General features: G+C 44.2%; 1 protein-coding gene across 1 annotated transcript; it reads right to left on the reverse strand.

The window, feature by feature from the left end:
* Window positions 1-444: 444 nt before the first annotated feature.
* LOC136529614 (uncharacterized) lies at window positions 445-2,688 on the reverse strand. Its single transcript, XM_066522690.1, has 3 exons — window positions 2,039-2,688; window positions 1,601-1,848; window positions 445-1,263 (listed from the first exon to the last, which is right to left on the reverse strand). The coding sequence occupies exons 1-3, from the start codon at window positions 2,055-2,057 to the stop codon at window positions 811-813; spliced, it is 720 nt and encodes a 239-aa protein (XP_066378787.1). The 5' UTR covers window positions 2,058-2,688; the 3' UTR covers window positions 445-810.
* Window positions 2,689-25,772: the final 23,084 nt, after the last annotated feature.

Genomic DNA, 25,772 nt, shown 5'->3' on the forward strand with positions numbered 1-25,772 from the left:
CTCCATCAATTAATAGTACCTTGTCCAACTTATTTATCTGACATGTTTTTGAATATAGGTAGGTCAACTCTGAACAGCAGGGCAAAGCTTGGAAAGACGCTTATGAATTCAAAAAAAAAATAATAATAATGGCAATCTTTGTTTGCAATGAAGAGCTATGCAGGGCAGATCTAGTTGGCAATGCATGGGTAATGAGGAAGTGGGTGTTTGATTGTAAAAATGGACATGTTGATTTTGAAAAATGATACTTAAAAGCATGGAGTTCACACAATACAAATGCAAATAGTAAAGCATCAATCGTGGCGGGTCATTCAAAACTACTAAGTATATTATTGAATGTAACTATAATATTATTATTGCTGTAGGAGAACTGAAAGGGAATTTTCTTTTGGTTCTTTCAAATTCAATATTTACCTAATGTTTTTTATCGCTTTTGTTCTGAAACTCAAAATTATGCACAAGACAAGCAAGAACTGAATTGTCACCAATCTTTTGCTTGGCATTACATTAGTGCAGTCCTACTGTCCTAGCCATAGCAAGTATTGGTACCTGTGAGACTCTACATTTTTGGCATACAGATCATTAGTGACTAAAGAATTCTGATCGAAATCTGATGGAAGCATTTATGGGCCTTGTTTTTTTGGCCAAGGTGCCATGGGAGTTAGAAGTGCATTTTTCTTCAGATCTGTATTTCCACAAATCCACATGCCATTTTTAATGGAGGCTTCAGCTTTCTCAGCATATGAAACTGTGCTGTATTTTGCTTCTCGTGCCATCAAACTAAATGTTCAGATGTTTACTAGCTTGCTCTCATCGATGCTGACCAGAAGGGTTTCTTTCCCTGCTTCCTGAGAATAGCCAGTGCGGTCTTTTTGGTGAATGTGAACTGGGGCCAATGCTTAGTTTGAGGTCAAGATCACTCTCTACAGAGGCATTCCAACTTTCATCTTCAGCTAATTTATGGTTCTCCCTGTGAAATCTTTCTTTGACTGTTGAGTTTTCTTCACTAAAGAGGCTGAGGCAATTTACTGGCTTGCATTCATGAAGACTCAAATCTTCAGTTACTTGCTGGGGAGTTGAGTGTTGGGCATTACCAAGGTGAGCAGATTGATTTGTCCCTGAGGTAGAAGGACTACTCTTGAGATTCGACCTTGATCCCTGCACCATTTCATGAGTTTCTTCTGTTCTCGGTTGATAACTATGGTTATCGCATTCAACCATCAATGATTTTTGTACATGATACAAACGATGCAGCTCATGCACCTGATGGAAAGAAGCAGTATCAGATGCAAAAGTTCTTGTTGCATGAATGACAAGACAACTTACGTCTGACTAATAACTGGTTGTCAACTTATCACTAGAAAGATGAAGGTTTAATGCAGCATAAGCAGTAGTATGCACTACAATATATTACAAAACTGGAGGAGTATGTTAACTTATCGTCTATGTGTGCAAAAATACATCAGCAAATTCAAAAGGCTCAGGAGTCAAGACCTATTAGGGTGCCTGATCTCCTTGCTTTCTTATGTTCTATATATTTGGTGAATCCTTGTGATTTGGATAACTGGACTACTGGAGTACAAGGCTACATACTACATACCTGCTGTCTGAAGACCTTATCATGCTCCATGATTGCTCTCCGAATTGAGTCCTTGCTGTCTTGTATGCAGTGCTCGTCCATTGGCTCTTCCAAGGTGCATAAAAGCTTTTGCTCACCAGCTTTCAGCAATAATTTGGTTATTTTCTGGATATTATCTCTACCTTTTTTATATCCCGCGATGATTATTCCCTTTATCTCCAACAGGGTGGAGAGGATTCTGTGAATATGAAGCAAATCAATAGCCATACCTGAAACAGTCAGTTTGAAAGATCAGTACCTTGTGTAGTACGCATCAGTTAGAGCCGGAGAGATTTGCCATAAAAATTATAACTATAGCTTGAGTCAATTGCACTATGCTTACAAGTGAATATGGATACTGAGCTAACAGCCTAACACTGAACCAAGAATCAAACAAAGAGAAACTGAAGATTTACTCACCTGTATCCCTGATTCTCATGGTCCAGCTGCTTATCTCGCATTTTTCCTCCTTTGGTTACAGATCATAGCCAGTGGCAATCTCCATATGTTAGCAGGGAGACAGAATGGGAGCTCGAGGTGACTTGTTCAACTCTATCCTCAGCACCCATTACTCATTTCAGAGCCTAACTGCGGGAGAGTTCACTTTGTGGGGGTAGCTTCCACGCTCTATCTCTCCTTGTGCTTATGAAGCAAACAGCATCCTTTTGTACTAGAAACAAGAGATGCCAACCAAAAGTGAAGAAAAGCTAGTAATGCAATGGCTGACAGGCTGTGTGAAGCTGAAGGGTAAGCAGGATATAAGGGCGGCCGTAGTGCAAAAGGATGAGAAGCTGGAGATCGTTAGTTAGCAGGAGGTATGCTGCGTCGCTATTTGTTTATCGAACTCGAGGAAAGATCAGGGAAGTGCAGGCAGCAGCCAGCCAATTGGAGAGCCAAATCTGGTTGGTTTAATGAAACAACAAGCCAGCCTAAAAACATGTGAAGCAGATATGCCACGCAGGTTTTGCCGGGATTAAAGATATCAGGATTTTTGGACTTGGGCAACCTCTCTCTCTCTCCATCTGATAGATAAGCTAGGCCATACATATCTTCACATGCTTGTAGTTTGCCGTAGAGATCTGAAGATACCAGGGGCCCACAGCCATGAGTTATCCTAGGCTGTCCATCCTCGTTACAATCCCAACTCTGGGATCTGCCCACAGCCTCAGAAAAGTAAATTGCCGTTTAAGCTTCCATGTGCGTTGCAAATCCCTTACTTTGTGTGTGCGCGTGTTTTTTTAACCTGGACAGGTTGTTGCTCTACTGCCGCCTCTGCATGTTCCGTCACTGTCCCTGGCTTCCCAGTATTCTTGGACGGCTGGATCTCAAAACCAAGATCTTGTTAATTCGTTCATCCCACCGACACAGGTACTAAACTAACACCTCTTTCTGATCTAAATCACACTTGAGTTGCTCAGTTGACTTGCTACACACAAGGCTGTTGATCCGTTCATGATTCGATGCAGTAGCCAGTACCTGTGAAACTCCTGATGTGCATGATATTCTAAGCGTTAATCGGGTTTGACTTTTTTTGAGTTCCTGGATGCCCTTGATCAATCTTTCCCTGCCTGTATGTCAGGCAGCCTTGCCACATGAATGTTTTATCTAGAGCTAGCAACATTGCTGGAGAGCTTAACACGACTTTCTGTTGTGTGGTACACAGATAGGACAGTAGGAGTACAACATAGGATAAGATTATGCCGCCCATCACTTGGCTTTCCAAGATTCCTTTGTCAACAACTAAAGATTTAATGCCGGGACCAATGATAGGCCTATATATGGTGCTTGCTATCTATTCCAACTCCAATACGCATTCACTTCTAAGGGGTTTCCTAGCTTCCCCGCAAAAGAAGGGATTCTGAAATCACAGTCGCTGTTCCCTGAAAAGGATAAGCACTTAGATAGCATCTTTAAACCCTTGACGTTCATTTTTTTTTCCATTTGGAAAAGCAAAAGTTCCATTTAGGTCGAGTCACAACTAAACACTAGTATGACATGCCTGATTGGCTAGAGTAGCATGTAGGCTTAGCCATCCCTCACCAGTGTGACATCAGTGTCGCCTCTTCCTCGTATTGATCCCTAAATTATCTGTTTGTTTAGTTAAAAGAATATATGATATCCGAAAACTAAATATCTTGTTTCGAAAGTTGGAAAGGAACTTTGCAGCGCCATGACCGTCCACGTACCACGCGAAAGCAAAAACCAGCAGCATCAGCTCATATACGCAGATAAGCTTGACAGCGATCAGATGGTTGTTGCTGTCTGTTGTCATTGGACATCAGACAGAGCCGACTAGCTGTTGATAAAAGTTAGAAACGAATCATGTTTAAATTTCCTTGGCACTGATTGGAAATCCTGTTGCACATGGCAAAGATTTGCAGCCAGAGCTAACCTGTATATTCTGAAAGAAAAATAGAAACTGCAGGTACACATGGAAATGAGCATGTGCAGACGCCAAATCGCACTCTGATGCTACCGCTCTGAGATGGAATCAAACGCAGGGGCAGAGATCCCAAATGAGGAGGACCAGCCAGCAGCAGCAGCAGGAGGAGGAGGAGCCAAATAATGTAAGCAACTATCTGTCACAGCAGCGCTCCCCTCCAAAGGCCGACAGGCTACCTGCCGTTAATCCTTTTCACTGGCGTCGTGATCTGCACAGGTGATGCAGCCATGTATGTGTCTGCGCTTGGGCTAGAGCAAGAGCGCCATCAAACTGGCTGGCTGTGGGCTTTGGCTCACATGGACCACACACCCACGATGTGGCATGCAGTCCACGCTTCGTGAAAACATCTTTGGATGCACGTACCCATCACTCCAACAGCTGCCGGCCATGGCCATGGGATACTTTGCTGCCGTTGCAATTTGCAAACTCCGCTCCGGTTCCGGTCAGATCTATATATCTACTTGCAGATGCAGATCAGGCTAATTGTTCAGTGGAGTGCAGTTTTCGTGCGCTTTCCCGGTTAAAGTCTTTATCTTTTTATTTATCTCATCAAGTGGATGGATTGCAAGTAGTGGTATGCATGGTAAGCGATTCAATTGCATTGCGTCCCCTTTGGGTGGCGTTTCTGTGGCCAGGATCAGCTGGGAGATATCTGCGCCCACATCGCTGATTTGGACAGACTTCTGACCTGAAAACCTGAAATGGACTCGCATTTTCACCCAGGTTCTGCTCTATCCATGTTGGTAGCGAAGACTTTTCTGCTTCCTTCCATATATGGGTGCTGTGTATTCCGCGGCAGCACAAAATTGAAGGTGTATTTTTTTTTTTGCGATGAATTGAAGGTGTAATTGATAGAGTACGTGTGTCATTTTACAGTTTTTACTAGCTTTCTTATATTTTCTCACCCTATGGAATTTTACGTACTCCCTCCGTCCCAATTTAACTACACGTCTAGAACCAGAGGGAGCAAATTAGCAGAGCTGCAAAATTACCATACTATCACTATAAAAGAGGGGGCACCCGTGTATAGATTCATCCGTAGCTTTTCTAGTTTTATCCGATATTTATATATAAATACCTGGCGGCTGGCGCATCAATTATATATGGTCTAGCCTCGAATGCACGAGATAATGATGTCTCGGAATAATTTCCTCATGTTGATGTCATGTCATGTTGGTTGGTGCTCGTAACAAAATGTTGTCTCCTGCTATGCATCGGTTGTAGATCGTGTCGTATGCTCATGCTGACTATGCATCGGTTGTAGATCGTGTCGTATGCTCATGCTGACTGTAGTTTGGGTTATAAAACATATTGCCAGCGGTGAGAACCTTCTTCTCTCTGTCTCTCATAATCAACATAATAGATGAAAGTAGAGAACAAATAGACATAAAATAGGAAAACTATTCTTTATTCCTCTGAATATTGGTATTTACAATATAGAGCTCCCGCTTATATATAGTTCTGCCAATGTCTAAGAGTTTGGTAAGAGCCTATATATAAACCAACTAGGATTAGGATAATTCCTTCTCCTTTCCTTCTAGGATAGAGTCTGTATGTTTTACCACACTTCTCCTTGGGTGATTACCACGATATGCACATGTCTCATTAAAAACTTCATCCGAAAATCCAGTGGAAAACGGTTCTCGGAGAAAAGAGTACGTCACATTCGTTAATTGCATTGCACATATTGTCTCATTAAAAACCTTGTGTGATAAACCTTCAAATAAAAACTCACGTAGAGAAAAAGAGTACAACATTTAACCTTCTTGATCATGTATTCTTCAGGATATTCTATTCTTCATGAATAGATATTTATCTTCATAATAAATGCATAAATTTTAATATTTTAGCAAATATGATCTACTTGATCTTTATAATTCTAGCAGTTTTAACTACCTTCGTAAATGTATGCTTAATGATGGTATACAATACCACAATACGATATTTTTCAAAATATTAGCTCACAATTCTTCTATAAATTATAATATGAGTAAATAAGAGCAATATGCTTCATGCATAAATGACCACTTATTAGTTATGCAAAACAAATAAAATTTATCCTTCAGAATAATAAATCATTTCAGAGGATTATGGGGGGTAAATAGTTTACAATATTCAATATCTTCTAGATAGTGCATCAAACTTATACTAGAGTTTGAATACTTATAATTCTTCCTTAGTGGATTTTCAAATTATATGTTCTATAAATCTTCAGGATTTTTATTGTACCACTAAATAATAAATCTAGTCTTGGCATTTAGTGGATAATTCAATTGCCAAAATCACCAATATTCTCATACCTTCTATGGTATTTAGAGGATACCAAAACTTCATTGCTAGCCTTACAATATACACTTTTCTGAGTGTTTGTATGATACCTTCATGATATATAGGATTCCTCATTTTCTTTCTCTTGGGTCAACATTCACTTCAGGGATTGACGGTGTTTTTCAAGAATCGGCTGGTAAATCCTTCATAGATTAAATTCTTTAAGGATGTTATCATTCTTAGTGAATAATTATTCTCTTCTATGAGATATAGTCTCTACTACATGAGAGATTATTATTTGACATACACAATGAGATAGTGTTATTCACTACAAAGTCATTCAATGACTATTTCTTCTAGGACATATTTTTCTTGAGACTTCAATATTCCTTCAGGAATATATTATACCTTAGACTTTTTAATACTTGGTATGAGATTTAATTTTTATATGTTATGGTTTATATTCTTCAGGAACAATATGGATCTTCATAATCCACTTATTAACTGCATATTTCATATTCATTCATTACATTTGCCAGAGATATAGCAGAACATTTATTTTTCTTAGTAGGAGATTCATCATCAATTGCTTTCTTTATTGACCTGAAATAATCGCTTCAAGCGACTTTGTCATGAACTTTGTTTTTTTTGGATCCAGGTCCTCATAAGAGAATTCTTTGCAATTATAGATGTAGCGTTGTCGATAACTATAATTCTCTCCCAATATTCTCACAATGTGAGATTATTCTATCTCTTTGTCATTTCCCAAACAAGAGATGATTTGTTATTCTGCATATCAACACTAATGATGCGTGCACTTAGTGTGTTGAATTTCATCTTTATGATGATCCTCTTCATGAGGTGCTTAACCTTCTTCATGATGTGTTCTCTTCATAAGAATGGAGGAATTTGTTCTTATTTCATTTAACAAATATACACTAAACTAGAACCTATAGGGGTCCCATAGATTTTAACTTGATAGTATATAACATTTAGTTTACTACTAATAAACATAACTTCTGATTTATAACTTCAGGTTACTCCTCTTATTTTCAACAATATCTAGCATATGCTCTGCTTCATGCTTCATAAGAGCATTAGTCAAACTATTGTTTGATTTAGTGCATGATACTATTCCTGCTTCAAACTTTAAGAAATATTTTCTCTTAAGATCATTTTTCTTCTATGGAAATAATATTTGGCATTCAACATATGTTTTCTCTCCCCCTAATGCCAATATTAAATCTTTAATAGCATACTTCAAAAGATATCCCCTATGATGGGCTTAAAATAATTCAAATTCATGTATCTTCAACTACAAGTGGAGGCCCATTCATGTATGCTATGATAGAGATTTATGAGAAATATTAACGCACATATTTAAACATTGGGTTATTATTTATTAATGGAGCGAGCTAGAATACATAAAGAGCACTTAAGAATGTTCAGCATTCCTACAAACTCAGAATGTTCTTCCCCTGATTTGTACATATCATAGTTTAGAAAACTATTTCATTGTCTAGCTTCTTTATTGTTTAGCCAAAATAATTGATCCAAGTACTCATACATAAAAAATGGATCATATACTTTAAAAATATAGAATACACAACAATCAAACTCACATGGAATTTCTTTTAGACTTTCTAATTGCCATTAATGCAAAATTCTCCAAATGCCTTTTCTTCATAAATCCCAAATCATCATAAGCGTGTTATCTACCATATTAATTTCACAATTATTCGTCCCATCACTTGGGCTAGTCTTCGTTGAGCAAATTTCATATTAACTTGCTCCCCCTGATCTTAGGCTGCTTGGTCCAAGACCAATCTATTGCTTATGCATATGATGCATTGAGAAAGCAAATTATTTCTTAGTTCAACGAGAACTATATGGACATAGCGTGCTAGCTAGCCAATTTAATTACGAGGGAAGTGCAAAGGTAGCTACTAGATACAACTATAGCTGCTATGCTAATGTTTATGCAAGAGTGGAGATAGTTGTAGCTCGACGAGAGTGCACAGCATAGTGATACACATTCATGTGTAATGTGACAGTTGGTATTCAATTCAACGTAATAGATAACAACAAAGTGCAAAACTACAAGCTTGCAATTACTGCAATGTAGAGAAAGTTAACTCGGTCGGAAGGGACGCGGCCATGACTTCAAGTCCTGATACATGCCCTTAAAGATAGATTTAGGAAGGCTATGCCTATTAAATATATATTACCCATATTTTCTTATGTCTTTACCCAAAATTCATTCCCCTTTTTACGCCATAATTACTTCAAGTGGTAATATACTACATGCATCATCTATAAATAATCATTTCTAATGTTCCATAGATTCCAATCATACTTCTGGTATTCATTGGTGATGGCATGAAATTCACATATACAGTGTACTATTCACTGTACAACAACAGATTCAGGGTAGGACATAAACTTCTAGTTTCTAGGCTAAAGTATTAAATACTTGGTATATGGATTATACTATTTATTGGCTAAATTGATCCTTCTAAGATCACTTTATATGCCAGTACAGTCTAATTATTCATGTGCTTCTAGAAAATTCAATTTCCCTTCTACCTACATGGTAGTAGTGCACAAAAAATGATAACCTTCATGATTAACCGATGCTTCTTTGTGGATAAATTAATGCAAAATTTATTTAGATAGGCAATAGGCAATTGTTTATATGTAAAACATAATTCATTTCATGCAAGATTAACATATATTACTACAAGTAAAAATTGCAACTAAAAATATTAAATGCTTCACATTAGTCTTCAAGCCAATAGATTAACCATTAACTCTTCTACGAGTATATGAGAACCACTTAATTTAACGGGAATTAAAACTTAATGCACCACCTCTACTACTAATACTTCAGGATATTAATTTCAAAGATAAAATAAATATGTAAGCACATGGTTTAAGTTCTCCTTCAAGAAAAACCCTTAAATATTCTAAATAATATCCATTCTCGTATGTCTTTACTTCATACAGGTCGGTGCGAAAAAGTGACCAACTAGTAAATATTTGTCATTTTTCTATACGTTGTGGTCGGATGTGGCCTAGCACTCAATGACACAGGGTTTATACTGGTTCAGGCAATGTGCCCTACGTCCAGTTTGAGTCGGTCGGTGACTTTATTCCTGAGCCCAGGTGCTCAAAGTTTGTTGTGGGGTTATAAACGAGTGGGAGTAAGATGGGGGTGTTAGAGGTCCGGTTGGACTCTGGACCGAAGGGCCGAGAGTGACAGGAGATCCTATGTGCACTATGTATTGAAACATATGCTCTGTATAGCTTTAGAATGTCTAAAGCTAGCAGAGAGTGAGTCAGAATGATCCGTCTGTTTCGATCGTCCCTCCTCGTCGTCCCTTTGTTGGGATAGGGCGCATCCTCTTTTATAGATGAAGGAGACGGCCTTACAAGTGAGAGAGAGAGTGAGAGAAAGAGAGTGTGTGTGCTGCCTAGTCTTATTGCCCATGCCATCGGGTATAAGACGGTTTGTCGGCACCCACAATACTGTTGACGCCTAGATGCATGTGGTAGGCTCCATCGTATTCTTCTGGTATGGCAAATGTCGGCACCTACCATACTGTAGGACAAACATCGGCGCCCACAACACTGTTCATGTTCTGACATGCCTGGCTAACATGGTCTGGTGGTACTGTCCTGTAGGTGTGCAGGGTACGGTCCTCGGTAGTGCGGTTGACTTTGAGTGCCTTACCTTATCTGCTCCAGCTAATTTCTTGGGTCCTCACCGAGCGGGCATCCCCGGTCGATCGTTCCCAGTTGGCTCTGACTGCGTCGGTCGGAGAAGAGCCATAAGCAGAGGTTCGGTGTATTCTCGGTCGGAGAGGTGGGTCGAAGTCAGAAGCGAGCACCGTTCCCTCCTTGGCTAGGCCTTCTGGTCAGAGAGGCGGGTCGGAGTCAAAAGCAAGCATGGTACCCTCCTTGGCCAGGTCTTTCAGTCAGAGAGGCGGGTCAGAGTCAGAAGCGAGCACCGTTCCCTCCTTGGCTAGGCCTTTCGGTCGGAGAGGCGGGTCGGAGTCAAAAGCGAGCGTCGTTCCCTCCTTGGCTAGGCCTTCCGATCGGAGAGGCGGGTCAGAGTCAGAAGTGAGCGCGGTCCCCTCCTTGGCCAAGCCTTCCGGTCTGTTCTTTAGGTATCTGGGATGGCCCAGGAGTTGTGCGTCATTCGCAACATCGTCTGCTGGGCCGTGCTTTTGCTGGGAAGCAGGTCCATTAGGGACCCCGGGTTTATGAACCCGACAGGAGCCCCCGAGCCCTTGGGCAATTCGAGTAGAATCATCTAGGGGATTTTTCATTTTTGTCAGTGGGTGCACGCGAGCGCACCCGGTGGGTGTAGCCTCCAAGCCTCCGAGCGATTTGGGTAAAATCGTTTGGGGTTTTTTTTGACTTGCCGGCGGGTGCGCGCGAGCGCACCCCATGGGTGTAGCCCCCGAGCCTGCATCCAACTGGTGAGTCGGTTGGAGGCTGAGCATCTTGGTACTCTTTCCTGGGGCCGTAGACTCCTATGTTTCTATCGTTCGGGGTGTTCGCTCGTGTTTGTCCCGCCCGTGGCTTACGCGGTCGGTTTATTTCCTGAGTCGGCGTCGGGTGACCTGAGCCCCTAAGCCCCGTTGGGTTTGGTAGGGGTTGGCCTAGTTCTGTGCATTACCTCGTCCATGGTTTTTGCAATCGAAGGGGCTGAGCTAACGTCGCTTGCCTTGATAGCTCGAGTGACGCGCTCGGTGGGCTCACTAACGGGCGCGTTCGAGCAGAATCTGGGTCCGTCGTTTGTGACGGGGTCGGCATAGCCCTCATGTGGCATTCCACTGCTCCTTAACCCACCTCCCGGTAGATGCCTGGGTCATTCCGGAGAGCGACTCAGGTGGCCCACTGGCCTCCCCTTGATGGAGATTCTGTGAGCATGGCTCGAGGCTAGGATCGAATGAGAAGGTTGAGATGACCATGTCTGCTTCTGGGCAGATTAGGCGAGGGCCTCTGGGGCTCACCTGCATTTTCTCCCCTGGCTCTGTTTGACGTGAGGTGGCCTCGAGCCCTTCGCGGGCCAGCCTTTGAACCTCGGTCGGTTGTTGCTCATGTTGAATGAGGCAACTACCGTTTCGTGATGCAACACAAAGCGTTGTGTTGCATTAATTGCATATGCGATGCTTTGGATGTATGGGATGAATGAATGATTGTATGAATGAATGTGTGAATGCATGCATGAGAATGGTTGAATGAATGATCATGAATCAGAAAATAAAGTAAGAACATTTGGTAAAGTTACCTTGATGACTCGAGTGACGGGTTTGAGGAGCTCTTATCGGATATGTCCGAACATGATCCGTGTCCGTCATTTATGGTGGAGTCAGCATAGCCCACATGGGGCATCCCTCTGCTCCTTACCTATTTCTCGGCATTCGCCTGAGCTGTCCGATTGACTTAGGGAGCCCATTGGTCTCTCCTCGATGGAGATCCTGTCGTTGGGCCCTTCCAAGTCCTGCCTGGGAAGGCGGAGGGCCGCTTGTGTGTGGTTGCGCATTGTTTCCTATGCCCAGCATGCAGTAGTGGTGGGCCATGCCTAGGCCACATCCTGTCTAACCAGGCGTCGTTTCGTTGGGCAAGGCGCGTCCCTTCAGTCAGGGCGCATCCTACCGCATCCCATCCGCATTGAATGGGGGAAGGGAGAGGGTTTTTCGCCCCAGTCCTTCTCCTTTCTCCTAACTGCTACATCTCCTCCTTAAATAGGGGAAGGGAGAGGGTTTTCGTCCTATTCCTTCACCTATTCTCCAACTGCTGCCTCTCATCCTTCTTCCTTTTTGCCAAGCCCATTCACGCGCCGAGGCAGTTCCTAGGAGAAAGAGAGTAAAGTGAGAGAGAGGAGAACTCACAGATCCGTTCGTGAATCTAGAGCGCAATGTCGAGCTGGAGGCCATCCAACGTAGATGAGGCAGTGCTGGCTGCCTTCACTGAGAAGGGGCTTCTTCTGTCGAAGGAGGTGGCGCACTGGAGGGCTCCTACGCCCGGGGAGGCTGTTTCGCAACCTCGGTCCGACGAGGTTATCTCCTTCCTCGCCTTCCACTAGCATGGGCTAGGATATCCCACGCACTGGTTCCTACATGGGCTCCTTAATGAGTGGGGCCTGGAGCCGCAGCACCTCAATCTGATTAGGGTGCTGCACGTCACTGGCTTTGTCACCGTCTGCGAGGCCTTCCTTGGGATGGAGCCGCACGTGGACTTCTTCCGGTGGATCTTCACCGAGAGAGCCTTGTAGGAGGGGAAGCTACCTAGGATCGTGCTGGTTGGGGGCTTTGCACTGTAGAAGAAGCCATGGCCACCAGGCTCCTACCCTGCATACTCCCCCTATGACTCCAATCGGGTGTGGCATAGGGAGTGGTTTTATATCAGGAACCCAGTGGAAGCACCATTCTCGCCGTTCACCGAAAGGAGGCTGAAGAGGCAGGAGAGCTGGTCGTGGGGGCTGTCTAGTCGGCAGAACAAGCTAGAGGTCATCGAGGCGGAGCTCTAGAAGCTGGTGTAGCATGACCTCGATGGGCTATAGGTGTTCCACACCTTCTTCTGCCATCGGGTCACCCCGCTAGCGGAGAGGAGGTGGCTGATGTGGAACTACTTGGGCCCAACAGATCCCGACCGCACGTCGCTGGTGGAGTTAGCGAAGGACGAGGTCTAGAGTCAGCTCGACCGGTTTCTACATCTGAGGGCCCAAGAGTCCCTCGAAGGAAAGCCCGGACCCCTCCACATCGTGAAGCTATCCACTCTGGTACGCTACCCTCTCCTTATTCTGTGTTTTTCATTTTGCTCTCCTGTATTTTGACTTCGAGTCGTCCGCTTTGTAGGGACTTGCCGGTTACAAATCTCAACCGCATCTTCCAAGGGGGGCAGAGGGCGCGGCTCAGCAAGCTGCCCAGAAGGAGGCGGCGGACGCCAACAAAAAGAAGAGAGCTGAGAAGGCTCGGCGGAGGCACGATAAGGAGAAGGAGATCGCCCAACGGGTGCGGGTTGGCGAAAACCAGAGCGACATGGAGGCAGAGCTCGAGTCGGAGGAGCCCATGAAGATGGGTGGTGACACGAGCACCTCCGAGGACAACGGAAACCGGGGCATCATTGCGACCTCGGTGGAGCATCGGGCGCCTGTGACCGCATCCGCCAGTGGTGGGTGGGATGCAGGGAGGCGCGGTGACATCCCCGTGTCAAGGAAGCCCCATCAGTTGCTCCGGCGAGCGCACCACGAGCCGACAGGCGTGGCCATTCGTGGGCCGATTGGGAACCGGCCGGGTCAACTCCTCCCTCGGTCGATACGAGGGGGCATGGGTCATGACCTCTGAGTGGTCCTCGTCTGGCAGGCTCATTGCCAGCGGGTCGGGGTTTTAGGGCCCTGCCGCTTTTGTCTAGGTATGCATCCATGTCCCTTTTTGATCTCATAGTTGAGTTTTTGAGCATGACTGACCTGTACTTTTTTTACAGCGGCCAGGTATTGATGGGATTGAGCATCACCCACGCCTCCCATGCGGGAGGAGTGGATACCCAGCCAGCAGCGAGTTGTGACAAGCGCCAGGGAAAGCAAGCTGGTGACGGTGTGTCCTTCCCATCTGGGGGGTTGCACCCTCCCAATCGATCATGAGCACAGTGGTAGGGGCAGCGGCGGTGATGGTGGCAATCCCCGTGGCAATGATGGAGGCTGGGTCTGAGATGACCCTTGTGATCCCTCCCACACCAGCTATGGTGGAAGAGAGAAGGGAGACCAGGCTCCCTGCCTCACCTAGCGGAGGGATGCACAGCTCACCCTCCTGGTTGGAGCTGGAGGCGTCGGGAGGTGATGCGGCTAGGTCAGAGGCAGAATATTCACCGACAGGCCATGGGGTCAAGGTAGCGGAGATCCCCTGCTCTGATGAGGTAGGCGCTAGGGTGGAGCCACCGGCCATCCCGCCATCGCAGGAGCTGGTGGTGGTCCGGTCGCCGCATGATGCTACGACAACTGGAACTTCCAGCAGGTTGGGGGCGACCCATGACCTGGTGTGGTCCTGCCTCAGCGACCTGAGGAAGGCTCTGTTCATCCTTTGTGATGGGGAGGAGGTGGCGCTCTGGCACTTCCTGGAGGAGAGTGGACTATTGATGGAGTCTAACCTTGCCCAAACCAAGGCAAAGCTCAAGGAGGCCTTGGAGCGGGTTGAGCTCATCCATCAGGTGGTCTCAGTTGACCTACCACACATTGCTGAGGTAAGCCTTCTATGTTTTTAGTGTTTGTCCTCAACTCCTTGGTCTTCTACTTGTTGTCTCAGCGTGCTTGCTTCTTGCTTTACAGGAGTTAGAGGTAACGTTGATCCGCAAGTCCTGTTTCCTTCGAGAGGAGCACGGTTGGATGGAGCGAGAAGCCACTATGTCATGGCAGGTTGATGAGCTTGAGTGCCAGCTAGAGTCCGCCCACTACGAGTCCCAAGATCGGGTGGCCGAGGCGATGGGAGTGCGGGTGGCGGAGCTGCTCGCGGTGGAACGAGCGACCGCTGCCAAGCAGGGACTCGTGGCAGCAAAGGTCCACCTGACGGAGACTAAGGTGACACTCCAAAAGTCCTTGGAGACCCTAGAGATAGAGCAGAAGGCCCGGCCGAAGGTCGATTGGGAAGTGCTCGCGCTTCGGGGGCAAGTGCTTAGGGCGAAGGAGTCGAACACTCGGCTGCTCGAGAAGGTGACCCAGCAGGAGGAAGGACTCTCCATCCTCGAGAACACCCGCCTCGGTACATACCTGTTATGCCTTTGGTTGATGTCTTGGTTTTTCCTTTCCCTTGCTTCTGAACTTGTCATGCTTTTTCTAGAATAGGGCGGAAGAATTGGTTCTCTAGAGCGGAAGCTGGAGACAGCCAAGGCGGCGATCGGTCGAAGCGCGGAGGCGCTGGCCGAGTCCCTTGAAGAGCGATGTGCTCTCATGGGGGGCTCGACCAAATCCACAACATCACCCAGGTGGTTGTCTCTAAGGTGTTCGGGTCGACGCCGAGCACCAGCACGCCCGCCATCCAGCTGGTGGAGGTCCCAAACGAGGTTCGAGAGCTTATCTCTGACAGGATGTTCTATGGGACATTGGGAGTGCTAACCTAATGGGAACAGGGATCCCGATCTTCCGTCAGGTAGAGGTAACTATCATTGTGGCGGAGAATGACACACCGATCCAGCTTGAGATCAAAAGATCGAACCCTACAATCTTAGCACCATAACTCCTCTGGTTATCAACCGAGACACGGATCCGGTTGACCTTGCCAAGAAGGCTAATTCCTGCCTGCGCAATGAAGAACACAAGCAAGAACAAGAAAGAAAGCAACCAAATTGCAGATGAATGATTAATCTCATGAAGTTAGAGTCTCACAAACCGATGAACGGCGAAACTATTCTTGACAAATTAATCTAAGCAAAACCCAAAACCTAATGTCGACGGCGGCGTATGATTATAAAGGTCTTAGGGTCGTCGCCTACCCTGGACGCGCCCCCTAATGGGCCCAAACACGACTTCGCCATCCTCCTCATCTACATCTTGGTCTTCTTCATCCTCAATGTCAGAGGTGCGGATGTAACCATCTTCTGTAGCAATATATGCCCGCTGACTTGGCCAATCCTTCTGCACATGGCCAATGCCATGGCAGCGGTGGCGCTGAATGCCCGAAGTGCGTCCCGTCGATGCAATAGATGAGGCACTCTTGGTGGGCACCTGCAAATACTTTTTACCTAAATCTAAAGGTCGTGCAGGAGGTGCCTTAGGTGTAGCGGTAACTCTAGAGGCTATTGGTCGCTTGCTCGCTGGTGGAGGCGCCCGAAAAGTGGTTGGCTTGGTCAGCCCCAAAGATGCTGCCGAGCGTGGCGTGTATGTGGTGCTGACCTTACTCTTGCTCTGCTGTTCATGCCCCTACAATTCCTTTTCTGCAAGCATAGCAAACTGAAACAACTAGTTGACATTGTTAAATTCTTTATAATCAACAATGTTCTAAATCTCGCGCCTCAAACCTAAATAAAAACGACAAATGGAATCTTCGTTCCCCTCGACAACACTACAACGCATCAATCCCTTTTGGAGCTCACCATAGTAATCTTGTACAGATTTATCTCCTTGTTCTAAACGCATCCATTTCTTACGCAAGTCTCTATGATAAGAAGGAGGTACAAAGCGATCACGCATAGCTACCTTAAGTTCTTCCCACGAACCAGGTAAAGCATCCTGTGTAGCTAGCCCATTCCACCAAATAATGGCAAAATCCTTAAACTCACTAGTAGCTTGTCGAACTCTATGATGCTCAGGCACAAGGTGGGCGCTAAACTTTTGTTCTACTGTCATCTCCCAATCAAGATATCCCTCAGCATCATAATGACCCGAAAATGATGGTATTGTGAACTTAATCTTAGCATAAGGATCATCGGGCACACGGTGATTATTACCTTGATGGTGGTGGACACCACCCATACCTGTCGTGTTGCGGCGAAGACGTCGTCGTAATCTTGCTTGTCAGAAGGCTGCTCAGTCTATGTTCCCATTGGCATCATGCACCGTGTCTTCTGGCAAGAGACCATCGGTGTTGCTGCCGGAGACGTCATTATTGCCCGCCACAAAGGTTTCCAACTCAGTAACCTTGTCGGTTAGCATGGAAATTTGTTTGTCCAATCTCTCCATGCTGTTGCCAATATTGAGTTCAATGAGTGCGTTAGTGATGGCCTTCCGATGGCCTCATTCATTCTTTTTTGGGCATCCTCTACAATAGCTTGCAGTTGCTCTTGGCTGACACACTCGTTGAAACCCTTAGGATTGTTATCTCTAGCCTGATCATCTCCTGCCATTGTAAACACAAAAACAGGAACAAACAGTGAAAGTTATCCCTACCAAATGACTACGTGGTTGCAGTTGCAGTGGTGTCACTTTTCACAGCAAGTGGAAGCATCTTACCAAGCTCTTACAAAGTTCTTACCAACACAAACAGTGGGCGGTACAACCGGCGGCTGGTTCGTGATACCTATGAGGCAGTGGTACCGAGATTGTAGGGCCCTTTTTTCTATAATGATCTGAAGAGTTTGTGGAGCTTGGAAGGCACACAAAGAATAATATGTATATTTGGTACACAAGTCAGTAACAGAAAGTAATACTGAATTATAGTCCTAAGTACTTATTCTCGTTGCTGGTCTAAAATATTTCAAGTACCAGGTGTGTGACAAATAAGTATGATGGATAGAAAGGTGATAGGTGTGTGAAAAATAAGTATGGTGGATAGCAACAGCAACACAAATAAGGAATAAGACAGCACACGCTAACACAGCTCACTTTGGCCTTCTCTATGTGCTCCTCTAGATATTGTTTCTCTTTTGCTCCTCTCTTTTTTCTATTTTTTGGGCTCTCGTAGTTTTTTTGGGAATTTTTGACTTTTTCTTTTTATTTTTTTGATATTTTTCCTTCACTTAGGAGCACAAAAGAAGTAACCATAGAAAATATGAGCCTAAACAAGTGAACGATGTGGCCTATGGAAATTTCAGAAGACGTGCTCAAAAACGACAAAAAGCTTGTGACCACAAAAAGATGATCTTGTGACCAGTTTTTGACCAAAATAAAAATCTCTGACCCCGATAAAGTGGGGGATGGACGGATCCAAAAAATTTTTCTAATTGATTTTGATATATGGAACGTCAAAATCCGAGTTCGTATACGAAAACTAAGCTAGTTTTAAGAATCGGCTCCGAATTAGAGGACAAAACAGGAACAATGTGCGCAAAATTGGTCACGACAGCAAAGATTTGATAAAAACGATGAGGAAAAACACACAAACTGGACTCTAACACGACGTAACCAGCAACAAGACCTCGACCAGGACACAAACTCAACACGACGGACTCTGAAACTGAAATATGCAAAGGCTATGGCGCGGAAGGTTCTAGGACAGGAAAAAACAAGTATGGCACTGGACTATGGGACAAATGCGAAACACTTGAAACTAGGGGATAAATGTGAATCTGACAATATACCTTAGCTCTGATTACCACTTAATGGGAATGAGGATCCCGATCTTCCGTTAGGTAGAGGTAACTATCATTGTGGCGGAGAATGACACACCGATCCGGCTTCAGATCGAAAGATCGAACCCTGCAATCTTAGCACCACAATTCCTTTGGTTATAAACCAAGACATGGATCTGGTTGACCTCGCCAAGAAAGCTAATCCTTGCTTGTGCAACGAAGAACACAAACAAGAACAAGAAAGAAAGCAACCAAATTGCAGATGAATGATTAATCTCACGAAGTTGGGGTCTCACAAACCGATGAACGGCGAAACTGTTCTTGATAGATTAATCTAAGCAAAACCCGAAACCTAATGTCGGTGGTGTCATATGATTATAAAGGTCTTAGGGTCATCGCCTACCCTGGACACGCCCCCTAATGGGCCCAAACACGATACACGGTCCAACGGACCAAAAGACGGTGTCGCAGCACCCTGACAGATTCTGGATGCTGACTTATTTTGACGATTGCTGTTGAGTCTGAAGGGATTTTGATGTGAAACCACTTGGATTGACTTCCTTATCAAATTAGCTTTCCAACCATATGTGGATCGTCGAAAATGGAGTCCAGATGCGTCCTGAGTGACCAGTTTAAGGTAGACTGGTCCTGGAGGCCGAGGCAGACTCAAAAAAAAGTTGGATCGGTTCTCCGATTTCTGTTGGACGTCCTTGCTGGTCATCATCGCCTCCACCACGTCCGCTAAGTCCCTCATGACCCTCTCCAATGTTCATAAGCAAGATAACATCATTAGGTAGTAGTCTATTCTCAAAAGTATGAAAATGATCGCTTAAGAATGAGCTCACCTCTAAATTGAGTTGACGTATTCGAGCCCGGGTCATTGGACCTTGCATGACGGTTGGAGGATCAGTGGATACATCCAAAGGAGTGATGTCCTCATCATCCTCCCCCTCTTGAAATTGAGTCGTCCTCGACTCAAGCTCATCTTCTTCTCCCAAATAAGGCTTTAGATCTGCAATGTTAAAGGTGGGACTAACCCCGAACTCGGGTGGCAACTCAAGTTTGTAGGCATTATCATTTATTTTCTTAATTATCTTATAAGGACTAGCTGCTCTTGGCATTAATTTAGACTTACGCAGTTCAAGAAATCTATCTTTTCTCAAATGTAACCAAACCAAATCATCCGGTTCAAGTTTAATTTCTTTTCTACCTTTACTACCAGCAATTCTATACTTTTCATTCATTCTTTCAATATTTGCTTTAGTTGTTTCGTGCAACTTACGAATGAAATTAGCATGCTCTCTAGCATCACTATGTGTTCTTTCAGTGGTAGGTAAAGACAAAAGATCAATAGGAGCGTGAGGGTTAAAACCATACACTACCTGAAAAGGACTTACCTTGGTGGTGGAATATTCCGCCCTATTATATGCAAACTCCACATGCGGCAAACACTCTTCCCACATCTTCAAATTGCGCTTTAAAATTGCTCTCAACATGGTGGACAATGTTCGATTCACTACCTCTGTTTGCCCATCAGTTTGGGGATGACATGTTGTAGAAAACAACAGCTTGGTCCCCAATTTATTCCACAAAGTGCACCAAAAATGACTCAAGAATTTTATATCGTGATCTGAAACAATAGTAGAAGGCATATCATGCAAGCGAACAATTTCTTAAAAGAAAATGTCAGCAATATGAACAACATCGTCACTCTTATGACAAGGAATAAAATGTGCCATCTAAGAAAAACGATCAACCACCACAAAAATACTATCCCTCCCTCTCTTAGTCCTTGGCAAATCCAACAAAAAATCCATAGATATATCGGCCCAATGAGTAGAAGGAACATGAAGAGGCATATACAAACCATGTGGGTTCAACCGCGACTTAGCTTTTTGACATGTGGTGCACCGAGCCACGTACCGTTCTACATCTTGCCTCATCCTAGGCCAAAAGAAATATGTGGACAGCACCTCCTCTGTCTTCTTAACTCCAAAATGTCCCATCAATCCGCCTCCATGTGCCTCCTGCAACAACAAAAGATGAAAGGAGCCAACTAGAATGCATAGGCGGTTAGCTCTAAACAAAAACCCATCATTGATCATAAACTTATTCCATGTACGTCCCTCTCTATAATTTAGCAACACGTCCTTAAAATCAGGATCAAGCGCATATTGTTCTTTTACTGATTCAAGCCCAAAAATCCGACAATCAAGTTGGGACATCAATGTATATCGTCTAGACAAAACATCAGCAATCACATTATCCTTCCCTTTCTTGTGTTTGATAATATAAGGAAAAGATTCAATAAATTCAACCCATTTAGCATGCCTACGATTCAGATTATGTTGAGAGTGAAGATACTTAAGTGATTCATGATTAGAATGAATAACAAATTCTTTAGGCCACAAATAATGACGCAACGTCTCTAAAGAACGGACAAGTGCATACAATTCCTTATCATATGTGGAATAATTCAGAATAGGACCATGCAATTTTTCACTAAAGTAAGCAATGGGTTTACCATCTTGCATCAAAACACCCCTAATGCCAACTCCACTAGCATCACATTCTAGCTCAAAAGTTTTACCAAAATTTGGAAGTTGCAGCAATGGTGCATGTGTGAGCTTGTCCTTCAAAGTGTCAAAGGACTCCTCATGTGCCTTTTCCCAATAGAACACCACCCCTTTCTTTGTCAACTCATGCAACGGGGCAGCAAAGGTGCTGAAATCTTTGATGAAGCAGCGATAGAATCCTACAAGACCAAGAAAACTCCTCACCTGTGTGACGGTTTGGGGAACCGGCTAGCTCTTTATGGCTTCAATTTTCATCTCATCCACCTCAATTCCCTGTGGCATTACAACATAGCCAAGAAAAGAAACTTGATCCGCACAAAAGATGCACTTCTCAAGGTTACCAAATAAGCGTGCATCACATAAAGCATTAAAAACAGCACGTAAGTGATCCATATGTTCATCAAAAGACTTGCTGTAAATCAATATATCATCAAAGTAAACTACCACAAAACGACCAATAAAAGCTCTTAAAATCTCATTCATTAAGCGCATGAAAGTGCTAGGTGCATTTGTCAAACCAAAAGGCATTACTAACCACTCATACAACCCGAATTTGATTTTAAACGCAGTTTTCCATTCATCTCTAAGTTTCATTCTAATTTAGTGGTAGCCACTTCACAAGTCAATCTTGGTAAAAATTATAGAACCACACAACTCATCAAGCATGTCGTCTAGCCTAGGAATAGGATGACGATACCAAATAGTAATATTATTGATGGCTCTACAATCAACGCACATACGCCAAGTTCTATCTTTCTTAGGAACCAAAAGTATAGGAACAACACAAGGACTAAGGCTTTCATGTACATACCCACGGTCCCAAAGGTCTTGGACCTACCGCTGAATTTTCTTAGTCTCCTCAGGATTGGTTCGATAGGCAACTCGATTGGGCAAGGTTGCTCCTGGAATCAAATCGATTTGATGCTCTATCCCTCTTATAGGTGGCAGCCCCGGGGGTATCTCAGCTAGAAAAATATCCTCATACTCCTGCAAAAGGTTAGTGACAGTAGGAGGCACCGAGCTAACAATATCATCAAGCAAAAACATAGCTCGTTTGTATACCAAAGCATAGCAAATATCATCATCAGAAATTTCAGCAAAGTCACATTTTGTTGCAAGCATAACACCACCGTTCAATTTAATCCCCTCGGCCTTAGAATTAGATGTAGACTTATCCTTTTTAGGTGGGAGAATAGAATTAGCAACTTACTGATTTTTAGATTGAACATCATTCAAACTAGCAGCGCGTTCTCTATCAGCTTGTACAATTTGAGCAGGGGTCAAAGGTACCAGAGTAATTTTCTTTCCTTTATGCTCAAAGGTGTATTTATTACTTCTACCATGCTGTGTAGCATCATTATCATGTTCCCAACGATGACCCAATAAGAGTGAATAGGCTTGCATAGGTACCACATCACAATCAACAGAATCAACATAAAAACCAATGGAAAATGAAACTCTGCAAGTTTATGTTACCTTTGCTTTTCCAGAATCATTTAGCCACTGAATATGGTATGGACATGGGTGTGGGCGTGTGGTGAAGCCAAGCTTCTTGACCAATTCAGAACTCACCAAATTATTGCAGCTACCTCCATCAATAATGACACGTGCTCGACGGTTGCTGATGACGAAGAAAATCTAGAACAAGTTATGGCGTTGTAGCTTTTCAGGTTGCTGGACTTGTGAGCTGAGCACCCGTTGTACAATGATGCTCCTATAGGCCGCCGTGGCCTCGTCACCAAGGACTTCGCCATCCTCCTCATCTGCATCTTGGTCTTCTTCATCCTCAATGTCAGAGGTGCTGATGTAACCATCTTCTGTAGCAATATATGCCCACTGACTTGGCCAGTCCTTCTACACATGGCCAATGCCATGGCAGCGGTGGCACTGAATGCCCAAAGTGTGTCCCGTCGATGCAACGGATGAGGCACTCTTGGTAGGCACCTGCAAAGAATTTTTACCTAAATCTAAAGGTCATGCGGGAGGTGCCTTAGGTGTAGCGGTAACTCTAGAGGCTGTTGGTCACTTGCTCGCTGGTGGATGCGCCTAAAAAGTGGTTGGCTTGGTCAGCCCCGAAGATGGTGCCGAGCATGGCGTGTATGTGGTGCTGACCTTGCTCTTGCTCTGTTGTTCATGCCCCTACAATTCCTTTTCTACAAGCATAGCAAACTGAAACAACTGGTTGACAGTGTTAAATTCTTTATAATCAACAATGTCCTAAATCTCGCGCCTCAAACCCAAATAAAAACGACAAATGGAATCTTCGTTCCCCTCAACAACACTACAACGCATCAATCCCTTTTGGAGCTCACCATAGTAATCCTGTACAGATTTATCTCCTTGTTCTAAACGCATCAATTTCTTACGCAAGTCTCTATGATAAGAAGGAGGTACAAAGCGATCATGCATAGCTACCTTAAGTTCTTCCTACGAACCAGGTAAAGCATCCTGTGCAGCTAGCCCATTCCACCAAATAATGGCAAAATCCTTAAACTCACTAGTAGCTTGTCGAACTCTATGATGCTCAGGCACAAGGTGAGCGCTAAACTTTTGTTCTACTGTCATCTCTCAATCAAGATATCCCTCAGCATCATAATGACATGAAAAAGATGGTATTGTGAACTTAATCTTAGCATAAGGATCATCGGGCACACGGTGATTATTACCTTGATGGTGGTGGACACCACCCATACCTAGCGTGTTGCGGCGAAGACGCCATCGTAATCTTGATTGTTGGAAGGCTGCTCGATCTATGTTCCCACAGGCATCATGCACCATGTCTTCTGGCAAGAGACCATCGGTGTTGCTGTCGAAGACGTCATTATTGTCCGCCACAAAGGTTTCCAACTCAGTAACCTTATCGGTTAGCGTGGAAATTCATTTGTCCAATCTCTCCATGTTGTTGCCAATGTTGAGTTCAATGAGTGCGTTAGTGACGGCCTTCCAACGGCCTCATTCATTCTTTTTTGGGCATCCTCTACAACAGCTTGCAGTTGCTCTTAGCTGACACACTCGTTGAAACTCTTAGGATTGTTATCTCCAGTCAGATCATCTCCTACCATTGTAAACACAAAAACAGGAACAAACGGTGAAAGTTATCCCTACCAAATGACTACGTGGTTGTAGTTGCAGTGGTGTCACTTTTCACAGCAAGTGGAAGCGTCTTACCAAGCTCTTACAAAGTTCTTACCAACACAAGCAGTGGGCGATACAACTGGCGGCTGGTTCGTGATACCTATGAGGCAGTGGTACTGAGATTGCAAGGCCCTTTTTTCTGTACTGATCTGAAGAGTTTGTGGAGCTTGGAAGGCACACAAAGAATAATATGCATATTTAGCACACAAGTCAGTAACAGAAAGTAATACTAAATTATAGTCCAAAGTACTTATTCTCGTTGCTGGTCTAAAATGTTTCAAGTACCAGGTCTGTGACAAATAAGTATGATGGATAGCAAGGTGACAGGTGTGTGAAAAACAAGTATGGTGGATAGCAACAATAACACAAATAAGGAACAAGACAACACACGCTAACACAGCTCACTTTAGCCTTCTCTATGTGCTCCTCTAGATATTGTTCCTCTTTTGCCCGTCTCTTTTTTCTATTTTTTGGATTGTTGTAGTTTTTTTGGGAAATTTTGACTTTTTCTTTTTATTTTTTGATATTTTTCCTTCACTTAGGAGCACAAAAGAAGTAACCATAGAAAATATGAGCCTAAACAAGTGAACGATGTGGCCTGTGGAAATTTCAGAAGATGTGCTCAAAAACGACAAAAAGCTTGTGACCACGAAAAGATGATCTTGTGACTAGTTTTTGACCAAAATAAAAATCTCCGACTCCGATAAAGCAGGGGATAGACGGATCCAAAAAAAATTTCTAATCGATTTTGATATATGGAACGTCGAAATCCGAGTTCGTATACGAAAACTAGACCAGTTTTAAGAATTGGCTCCGAATTAGAGGACAAAACGGAAATAATATGCGCAAAATTGGTCACGGCGGCAAAGATTTGATGAAAACAATGAGGGAAAATACACGAACTGGACTCCAACACGACCTAACCAGCAACAAGACCTTGACCATGACACAAACTCAACACGATGGACTCTAAAATTGAAGGCGTGCGTCAAGAAGACGTCATCCAGCCTGCGGATGGAGTGGAGGGCGGGTCGGAGGCGAGCGTCGTCCCACCTCTGACTGAACCGAACGTCGCCCCATCGAAGAGCGAGCATCCCTTATCTTCGTCGGTCGCGCCATCAGCCGATGCCGTCGTGCGGCCATAGTAGAGTTTAGAGTAGAAGTAATCAGCATATGTAAAGGATAAGTTTGTGGGGAAGCATCCGTGTGAATAGTTTGTATTCATGAATACATCAATTTTGTTTTGTGATGGAATCACTTTGTAAGGGGAAGCTTGTCCCATCCGTTCTTTATTTTTACCCTAGCATAGCTCTATTTTTTATCCTTTTTTTGTACCTGCCCGTTTGACCCATAGGCTACAACCTTAAGAACCCAGGCGTGGCCCGCAAGGCTCAGCTGCTCATAACCGTAGGTTGTGGCGGGGTATGATCGGTCGGGAGTTTAAAACAAAGTTATGTAGGGTAATTTAAAGGAATAGACCACCCTTTCGTTCGGGTAAAAAGTATTTACTATATGATAGTAAAAAAGAGAGGTGGTATCATACCCTCGTGGAGCCCTCGAGCGACCTAGGATGAAAGTGTTCGATGTTCCAAGTGTTGGTGAGAACACTGTCGTTGTCGTCCTTCAGTCGGTAGGTGCCCGGTCGGATCACCTCGGTTACCGTGTAGGGACCTTCCCATGGGGGAGAGAGTTTGTGTTTCTCCTTGGTTGATTGGGTTCTTCA

This window comes from Miscanthus floridulus, chromosome 19 (assembly GCF_019320115.1).
Source record: "Miscanthus floridulus cultivar M001 chromosome 19, ASM1932011v1, whole genome shotgun sequence".
NCBI classification, from domain to species: Eukaryota; Viridiplantae; Streptophyta; class Magnoliopsida; order Poales; family Poaceae; genus Miscanthus; species Miscanthus floridulus.